Source organism: Octopus bimaculoides, chromosome 3, assembly GCF_001194135.2.
Source record: "Octopus bimaculoides isolate UCB-OBI-ISO-001 chromosome 3, ASM119413v2, whole genome shotgun sequence".
NCBI lineage: Eukaryota > Metazoa > Mollusca > Cephalopoda > Octopoda > Octopodidae > Octopus > Octopus bimaculoides.
Genome location: NC_068983.1, coordinates 7147249 through 7157721, shown reverse-complemented (window position 1 = coordinate 7157721; position 10473 = coordinate 7147249). Strand labels below are relative to the sequence as shown.

Here is a 10473-nt window from a genome sequence, read left to right as displayed (position 1 = left end):
TATATATATATATATATATATATATATATATATACAAATATGGAAATATTTTATAAGCTTAAAGCTTATTAGCAATCATTGTCCATTGACTAAGGTAAATGGTCTAATATTGAGGCATATAAGCCCTTGACGGAAAAAAAACTAGGGTTGTCTGTATGTGTGGGACCCTATGTTTTTCTGTCGAAGGCTTATATGCTCCAATCATCATCATTTAACGTCTGCTTTCCATGCTAGCATGGGTTGGAAGATTTGACTGAGGACTGGTGAACCAGATGACTACACCAAACTCCAGTCTAATCTGGCAGTGTTTCTACAGCTGGATGCCCTTCCTAATGCCAACCACTCCGAGAGTGTAGTGGGTGCTTTTACGTGCCACCGGCACAAGGGCCAGTAAAGTGACGCTGGTAACGATCCCGCTGAAACAGTGCTATTTACGTGCCACTGGCACAAAAGTCAGATAGCTGCTCTGGCAATGATCACACTCGGACGGTGCTGTTAGCGCTCCACTGGCACAGGTGCCAGTCATCGAATTTGGTTCAATTACGATTTCAATTTCGATTTCACTTGCTCCAACAGGTCTTCGTAAGCAGGGTTTAGCGTCCAATGAAGGAGACGTTGGCATGGGTGCCAGTTGTCGAATTTGGTTCGATTTCGATTTCACTAGCCTCAACAGGTCTTTGCAAGCAGAGTTTAGTGTCCAATGAAGTAAAGGTACAAATAAGTTGGCTGGCTACGGTGATCGCTTATAAGCTTTAAGTTTATAAAATGTTATTATTTACAGATTTATAAAATCGATACTGCTCACCAAAAATCACATACATATGCAAACGCATATATAATACAACGTGACATATAAAAATCGTTTAAAATTTAAGCACAGGGCTAGCGATTTTGAGTGGTGTCAGGTTGGTATCATCAACCCTAGTGACAAGTACTTTATTTTATCAACCCCAAAAGGATGAAAGGCAAAGTCGACTTCATTGGGATTTGATAAAATGAGTAATAAAAACAAAAATCAATGCTGAGCGAAGGAGAAAAATGTTCACAGCTCTCCGCTTGTCTACAGAAAAATCAAACAGTCTTTTCCCTCATCATTTAGCATTTAAACTGGCCACATCTGACTCAAATATTCTACCTGTTTTATGTTCAAATCAGCCAGATCTAGCCTTTCATACCTACCCTACAATGTTATTCTAAAATTAACCAATCACATCATCTAAACCTCAAGGCTACAAAGTAATGTATGATGAATTCAAAACAATGTCAACAAGCATTTCATTTGACAGAGTAATCTGGAAGCTAAAGAGTTAATCATCATCATCATCACCATCGTTTAACATCCGCTTTCCATGCTAGCATGGGTTGGACGATTTGACTGAGGACTGCTAAACTAGATGGCTGCACCAGACTCCAATCTGGTCTGGCAGAGTTTCTACAGCTGGACGCCCTTCCTAACACCAATCACTCCGAGAGTGTAGTGGGTGCTTTTACATGCCACCAACATGAGGGCCAGACAGGCGGTACTGGCAACAGCCATGCTCAAAATGGTGTATTTTACGTGGCACTTGCACAGGAGCCAGTCCAGCGGCTCGAATGTCTTTTCACGTGCCACCAGCACAAGTGCCAGTAAGGCGATGCTGGTAACGATCATGCTCAAATGGTACTATTTACGTGCCACTGGCACGGACGCCAGACAGCTGCTCTGGCAACGATCACACTCGGACGGTGCCCTTAGCATTCCACTGGTACAGGTGCCATCATGATTTCGCTTTCACTTGCCCCAACAGGTCTTCACAAGCTGAGTTTAGTGTCCAATGAAGGAGAGGTTGGCAGATATATTAAAGTAGTGGGATCACCACTACTTTATTATCTTCCCTTCTTCCTAGCTCTCCTGTGTGACCCCTCTGCCCGGCATTTGACATGATAGATCACTAGCCACTACACATTCTTTATTTTCTCTCCCTGTTTCTTTCTGTGTTCCTTTCTGAGGAAGAGCGTAGGTTCGAAACGTTAAAGACTTTTTCACTTCTCAAGCGTTAAACTAATACATTTGTTTGTTGTCTACACTACCTGTCTTCGTCTTTTGTTTTTTTGTGAATCCTCCCTATATATATATATATGATGGGCTTCTTTCAGCTTTCATTTACAAAATCTACTCACAAGACTTTGGTTGGCTTACAGCTATAGTAGAAGACAGTTGCTCAAGGAGACACAGTGGAACTGAACTCAGGACCATGTGGTTGGGAGAAGCATATTTATTTCTTTATTGCCCACAAGGGGCTAAACATAGAGGGGACAAACAGGGACAGACAAAGGGATTAAGTCGATTACTTCGACCCCAGTGCATAACTGGTACTTAATTTATCGACCCCGAAAGGATGAAGGGCAAAGTCGACCTCGGCGGAATTTGAACTCAGAACGTAGCAGCAGACGAAATACCGCTAAGTATTTCGCCAGGCGTGCTAACGATTCTTACCATACAGCAACGCCTGAACCCATATGAGAAATAAATACTGTAGTGTTCTGGAAGCTTACCCCTGGACGTCCAGATGACCCTCCATGTTGCAACAAATATGTTTTCAGTGCTCGGAGCAGTTTTTTGTCCAATGTGTGTTCACTGAAATTATGTAGCACAAATCCACCCTGGAAGACAACAAAAATAAATACATTCAAATTACTGACAGTCATTAGTCTGTTTTCTCAAGAAAATGTTTTAATTCATTTGGTTGGAATCATCATCGTTATTTTATAATAATTACAGATTTTAAAATTATACTACAAGCAATATTGGAAACCTTATAACAAAGCAACATCGATATAGCAGCCACACATAAACACACACACAATCCTATGTACACAATTTGGATAGATAGAGGTGAGCCTGGTGGTTCAGCAGAAGCCTACATGAGACTTCATTCAATTTGATCCCAGCAAGATCTGGCAGAGTTTCTACAGTTGGATGCCCTTCCTAACGCCAACCACTCCGAGAGTGTAGTGGGTGCTTTTTACGTGCCGCCAGCATGAGGGCCAGTCAGGCAGTACTGGCAACGGCCATGCTCAAATGGTGTTTTTTACGTACCACCTGCACAGGAGCCAGTCCAGTGGCACTGGCAATGACCTCGATCGAGTTTTTTTCACATGTCACCGGCACAAGTGCTAGTAAGGTGACGCTGGTAACAATCACGCTCAAATGGTGCTATTTACGTGCCACCGGCACGGAAGGCAGACAGCTGCTCTGGCAATGATCAAGCTCAGACCGTGCTGTTAGTGCTCCACTGGCACAGGTGCCAGTGGAGCACTAACAGGTGCCAGTCATCGAATTTGGTTCAATTACGATTTCGATTTCACTTGCCCCAACAGGTCTTCGCAAGCAGAGTTTAGTGTCCAATGAATGAGAGGTTGGCATGGGTGCCACTTGTCGAACTTGGTTTGAATGTATTATGACATACCCATATATATATATATATATATATATATATATAATGACAATGTTATATGGTGCAGAGATGTGGGGACTGGGAAAGGTGGAAAGGAAGCGACTAGATGTGTTTGATATGAGATGCTTGGAAGCTTTAATAATTTGTATTGTTTCTTACCAGGTAGGCAGCCATGAGAACACCCATTCCAAAGCCAGCAACGACATCTGTCCAGTAACTTCGGAACAGTCCAATTTCTACTAATCCACAAAGTAGAGACATCATACAGAATATCATGGCCAAGAATACTCGTACAAGTTTTAAGGTGTGGGTGCCAACACCATAATGTATATAGATCTGAAACGGAATAAAATATACCAATATTAATTGAAATCAGGAGACAAGTTAAATCATTAAGGCTAAACTGATTCTTTGAGAATATTCTTCTTAAAAAAAATTCTTCTTTTTCATTTGTTTGTTCTTGTTTTTTTTTTAGGCACTGACATAACTGTGTGGTTAAGAAGCTTGCTTTGTAGCCATGTAGTTTCAGGTTCAATCCTTCTGTGCATCCTACTATAGCCCCAGGTCAACTAATGCCTTGTGAGAGAATGTGGCAAACAGAAACTATGTGGAAACTCACTGTGTGTGTGTGTTTATATGTATGTATGTGTATGTGTGCATGTGAGTGTATGTGTGTGTGCATATACGTGTATGTGTGTGAGTGTTTGCTGTTGTCCCTCATCACTGCTTGAGAACTGGTATTGGTCTTGCTTATGTAACTTAGCAATTTGGCAAAAGAGTTTGATAGAATAAGTATCAAATTAAAAACTAAGCACTGGGGTTGGTTTATTCCACTAAACCCTTCAAGGCGGTGCCCCAGTATGACTGCAATCCAATTACTGAAGTAAGATAAAAGAAACTAAGGAATTTACTGTATAAAAGATTATTCCAAAGTCTTCATGGCAATGGCTGAATTTCCGAAGCTGTGGTGTGCCACAAGTGTTGAAACTGTGTTTTCTGGGTAATGTAACTGGGACACTTAAATATCATTTTATTAAATAAATAACTTAAAATGATAGTACAACCAGTCATCATTCATGACTGAGTGAAATTTAGTAACACGAACCATCATCATCATCATCGTCGTCGTTTAACATCCACTTTCCTTATTTATTTATTGCCCACAAGGCGTTAAACATAGAAGGGATAAACAAGGACAGACAAAGGGATTAAGTCGATTACATCGACCCCAGTGTGTAACTGGTACTTATTTAATCGACCCTGAAAGGATGAAAGGCTAAGTCGACCTTGGTAGAATTCGAACTCTGAACATAAAGACAGACAAAATACCACTAAGCATTTTGCCCGGTGTGCTAACTCTTCTGCCAGCTCGCCGCCTTTTCATGCTGGCATGGGTTGGACGGTTTGACTGAGGGCCGACAAGCCAGAAGGCTGCGCCAGGCTCCAATCTGATCTGGCAAAGCTTTTACAGCTGGATGCCCTCCCTAACACCAACTACTGGGTGCTTTTTATGTGCCACTGGCATGAGGGCCAACCAGGCGGTATTGGCATCATTTTGCTAATTCTTTTAGGGGTCTATGTATTTACCAACAGACACAGATACCTTCTTAGCTCCCCAACCTGCCCTTAATCCTGCAGCACATCAAGGATGGGGCAGCTGGAGGGAGAGCGACTGCATCAGTACATGGCTGGTGCTCATTCACATCTGAGCATATTGTAGCAATATGAAGTGAAGTGCCTTGCTCAATGATACAATCAACTGTCTATGCAAGAATTGAACCCATGACATTATGGATCATGAGCCAAGTTCCCTAACCACTAGGCTATGTGCCTTGACCATAGAATGATGATATTAGATACAAGCACCAACTTAATCTTTTCATTTTAAATGATTAATTCAGAAATGGAAGCAAAGTGGTCAAAATTCTTTCCAGGGTTTCCAGTGTTGGTGGGAGTGGGAAAGGAAGCCTGGTCTAAATATTTGCAACAGTAGGAATACAGCTAAAAGCTCCCAAGGATCAGGTAGGGATATTAAACTGAGTAACATCCTGTCCACTTATACCCAAACCTTTTGTGAATGATTTTTATCTAATGATGAATTAGATAGTACAATTCCAGTTAGACATCAAATTTCTCTCAGAACTTTGTCACTCTGGAAGGCATCCAACAGTAGAAACTATGCTGAAGCAGACACTGGAGTGTGATGTGGTCCTTAGACCCATTGGGTCCTGTCAAACTGTTTAATTCATGCCAGTACAGGACATGGACACTAAATGATGATGATGAAGTCATTTCTCCAGATGTTTAACTCATTAACAATCAGAAGCATAATAAAAATAGTAATCCCTACTACTCTTACAAGTAGTAGTAGTAGTAGTAGTAGTAGTAGGGGAAGTGGTGGTAGTAGTACTAGTTGTGGTGGTTTTCACTGCAATAGTCACTATACCATCATTGAGCATTGGTGCCAGTAACATTGAACAAGTCATCAAAAAGTTTACAGTAGTAGTAGTAGTAGTAGTAGTAGTAGTAGTAGTAGTAGTAGTAGTAGTAGTAGTAGTAGTAGTAGTAGTAGGGGAAGTGGTGGGAGTTATAATAGTAGTAGTAGTAGTAAGTATAGACATCTATCAGCATCTTTAGACAGCAGTTTACTCATTGGCAGCGGAGTTTACTGGTAACGTGTAGTTAGTCACGTGCAAAAAGACCCAATTTTTGAGTACTTGTGAGAAGGTGTAAAGTTGCATAGCTGAATAAGAAAAAGAAAAAAAAAAGGGGGGGAAAAGAAAAGCGACCCCCACCACCCAAAGAAAGCCACAAGATACTGTTTTGTTACGGAAGTAGGTGACTAAATGGTGTAGTCTTTTTAACTGTAGCTGTGTTAGTAGTGTCAAAGTTAAATTGGTTCATTTTACCTATTAAATAGAAATAGGAAGAAAAAACATAAAAATCAAAATCTTCCTTCTAACGTATTGATCTTTCAAACTGATATTGATTTTAACTGCCATAGATGACTCACATATCAAATTCAAAACACAAAAATAAAACTGAAGCTGTAGATGTTTCTGAAAGCGCATGAAATTATTCATAGATAGAAACAAGAACCGGCAGTCAACTAGGGGTAAATCTAGAGTTAAAGTTTCTGTGTATACAGATATAAACAAAACTAGGGTTAATGGAACTAAGCAAGAGATTCTTAAGATGATAGTTGAATGGAAGCGTTTGGTAAAGTGTTCTCATTTTGCTATTGATGGTTGTTTCATGCTGTGACTGGTAATGGTAAATCTGCCAAATTAGGTAACCTAGCTGGAAATAGGAACTACTTGTTCAATAGCTGAGTGGTTGCAGTTAAAGAACAGAGAAATTCAATCGGGAAATACATCTTCCACCAATTCTATCCAAAAAAAGCAAGAATTTTCAGAGAAAGTAGCTGATATATGTATATATTTTTGCATGTGTGTGTGTGTGTGTGTGTAGACTTATATTTATATCAATTTCAAAACTGAAAATGTATGTTTACTAAATACATTTGTTTAAAGTATGTTTCTTTTAATGTTCAGAGAGTGATCTTCTGTGGATATGACTGCACAGCAATCAGACACATACACACACTCCCCGCCCTCTCTCTCTCTATAATATATATATATATATATATATATATATATATATATATATATATAGCAGGATCATTGCCAGCATTGGTTGACTGGCTCCTGTTCTGGTAGCACGTAAAATACACCATTCTAGCATGGTCGTTGCCAGTGCTGCAGGACTGGCTCTTGTGCAGGTGGCACGTAAAAAGCACCATTTGAGCATGGCTGATGCCAGTACCGCCTGACTGGCCCTCGTGCCAGTGGCAAATAAAAATCACCCACTACACTCTCAAAACTTAATTTTGTTTTACTTGTGTAGAGGTGTTGCACATCTGAAGATAAATTTTGCTCGTGATTGAGAAGGCCCAGCAAGTAAAGTGAGATCACAGCTGTAGCCTATACCAGTGTCGCATAACCAGCCCATTTTAAAAGTACCTTTGAATCACTGGGCAATACGCTGCGTTTGAGAAGGCCTTTTGAGTCAAGTAAAATAAAAAAATCGAAAGCAAATCAAGATCGAAATCAAAATGGAAATTGTAGTTGTGGCCAATACCAGTGCCACCCGACTGGCACCCATGCTGGTGGCATGTAGTAAGCACCATTCAAGCGTGGGTCAATGCCAGTGCCACCTGATTGGCTTCCCGTAGCAGTGGCATCTAAAAAGCACCATAAAAAACACCATCTGAACATGGTTGATGCCAGTGCCACCTGACTGGATCCAGTACCGGTGGCACGTAAAAAGCACCTACTACACTCTCAGAGTGGTTGGCATTAGGAAGGGCATCCAGCTGCAGAAACCTTGCCAGATCAGATTGGAGCCTGGAGCAGCCTCCTGGCATGCCAGTCCCCCAGTCAAACCGTCAAACCCATGTCAGCATGGAAAACGGACGTTAAACGATGATGATGATGATGTCTCTACATCAGACCAGTAATGTAAATTTGTTTCAAAGTCACTCAGGTATACAGTGTTGTCAACCTGAAATAATAGCAAAATATCGATTTCCACTGTTCTGATCCAACTACTTGGTGATTTGTTTCAACTGGTTTAAAGTATTCAGTATTTTTTTTTAACACTTGACATCTTAAAGGGCCTATTGTCACAATGAATCCCACGACCAATAAGCACATAAATGAAACACATCCATTAAGTACTGTGACATCAGTAATGTATATATATTCACGTATATATATATATATGTATATATATATACACACACATATAACGATCATTGATTAAATGTCTTCTTCATGTTAGTATGAGTCACATGGAATTCGTTCAGGGAGATTTCATGCAGTTGGACACTTTTTCTGCCACTAACCCTTACCTGTTTCCAAGCAAGCTATTTTTTAAACAATGCCCCTTGTTGGAGGGAGACACTCATTTACAACTATTGCATGAGGTGAAGACAAGGAGACACACGTTATTTTTTGTGCGACCCCCTTTGGTCATGAATGACCATGGGATTGCACCTAGAAAGTTATCCTCTGAGGCACAAGTCTGGGAAAGGTTGTTTATGGAAGACCAGCAGTCTCACATGCATACCAACCTCTCCTCTTCATGCCACCGATGTTATCCAAAGGAAAGGCAAAGGGGCCGATACAGCTTGGCACCAGTGACGTCGCAGCTCATTTATTAACGTGAAAGTGGCTGAGCACTCCACAGACACGTGTACCCTTAACGTAGTTCTTGGGAGATTCAGGATGACACCAGAGTGTGACAAGGCTGGCCCCTTTGAAATACAGGTACAACAGAAACAGGAAGTAAGAGTGAGAGAAAGTTGTGGTGAAAGAGTACAGCAGGGTTCGCCACCATCCCCTGCCAGAGCCTCGTGGACCTTTAGGTGTTTTCGCTCAATAAACACTCACAATGCCCAGTCTGGGAATCGAAACTGCGATCCTACGACCTCAAGTCCGCTGCCCTAAGCACTGGGCCATTGCATGTGTGTGTGCGTGTGTGTGTGTGTGTGTGTGTGTGTGTGTGTGTGTGTGTGTGTGTGTGTCTGTGTGTGTGTGTGTCTGTGTGTGTCTGTGTTTGTCCCCCTCGCACCATTGCTTGACAACTGACGTTGGTTTGTCTGCGCACACATAACTTAGCAGTCTGGAGACTAATAGAATAAGTACTAGGCTTACAAAGAATAAGACTTGGGGTCAATTTCTTCAGCTAAAACCCTTCAAAGCAGTGCTCCAGCATGGCTGCAGTCAAATGACTGAAACATGTAAAAGGATAAAGAAAACAATAATCCCTAAATGGTCCCAAAAAATGTTCCTAAATGTTCCCAAAGATTCTGAAAAATGGTGAAAAACATGGATACATCCAATCATTTAATAAACACTGAAAAATATGAATGTAACTCACCACAAGGAAGACAGCTGCATATGAAGTTAAACATGCATTCATTGAGGGAAATGAAGTTCTGGAAAGAAAGGAAACGAATAAAAGTTTTAAGTGAGGTTGGTTCCATTGTTATATCTGATGGCCAACAGTAGCAGCACAACCACCACCTAACCATCTCTGTCATCAGAATTAGCAACGTTGCAGTACTTTATGTTGAATGGTTAAATGCCAGTATGGTTCCATGGAAATCTGTGCTAGCTCAACCAAATAATGAAGCTTTCATGACGTGATCATTCCTCCATGGTAGAAAAGTTAAATGTTATGAATGTGCTACATAAATAACGTTTCCTTTGAGATGGAATTGCTAAATGTTAGAAATGTTCCATGAGATGATTCTACCTTCACATTTGAATGGTTTAATGCTAGCAAGTTTCTGTATAACATGATTCTCTCTCCACAGTTGAATGACTAAATGATAGCAAGGTTTTATACATTATGACTCTTTTCACAGTTGAATGGTCCAGTGCTAACAATGGTCTGTTTAATGTGACTCTCCTTTCATGGTTCAGTGATTAAGTATTAGCAAAGTTTTATATAATATGACTCTTTTCACAGTTGAATGGTTAAGTGCTAATGAGATATCATGACACAACTCATCATGTGGTTAAATGGCTGAGTGACCACAGGATACAAAACCAAAAAAGAATATGCACATTTAACAGTTTAGCATTTAAACAAACCATATCTGGATTAAATATTCGACCTGTTTTATGTTAAAACTGGCCAGATCCAGCCTCTCATACTTACCCAACAATGTCATTCTAAAAATAAACAATCATCAAAATTTCACAGCTACAAAATAATTCATGGTTACAGTTCTACATTTAAGAGATGAGGAATTATGTACATTATTTACATTAGACAGATATTTGTCCTCATCTTGTTTGTTGTTAACACATTTCGGCTGATATACTCTCCAGCCTTCATCAGGTGTCTTGAGGAAATTTCGAACCTGGGTTCTCATTCCTAAAGTATTTTTCAATGTTACTATTATTATTATTATTATTATTATTATTATTATTATTATTATTATTATTATTATTATTATTATTAT

The 10473-nt window shown here is 40.1% G+C and overlaps 1 protein-coding gene across 1 annotated transcript in view; it reads right to left on the bottom strand.

Moving 5' to 3' along the window:
• Positions 1-10473, bottom strand: part of LOC106883996 (phospholipid phosphatase-related protein type 1) — a gene marked incomplete at its 5' end in the record, with an annotated part of 30688 nt that overhangs the window by 1443 nt on the left and 18772 nt on the right. Inside the window, 3 exons of the mRNA XM_014935162.2 lie at positions 2536-2643; positions 3597-3773; positions 9381-9438. Coding sequence (XP_014790648.1) covers positions 2536-2643; positions 3597-3773; positions 9381-9438 — 343 coding nt within the window. The remainder of the gene's footprint in view (positions 1-2535; positions 2644-3596; positions 3774-9380; positions 9439-10473) is intronic.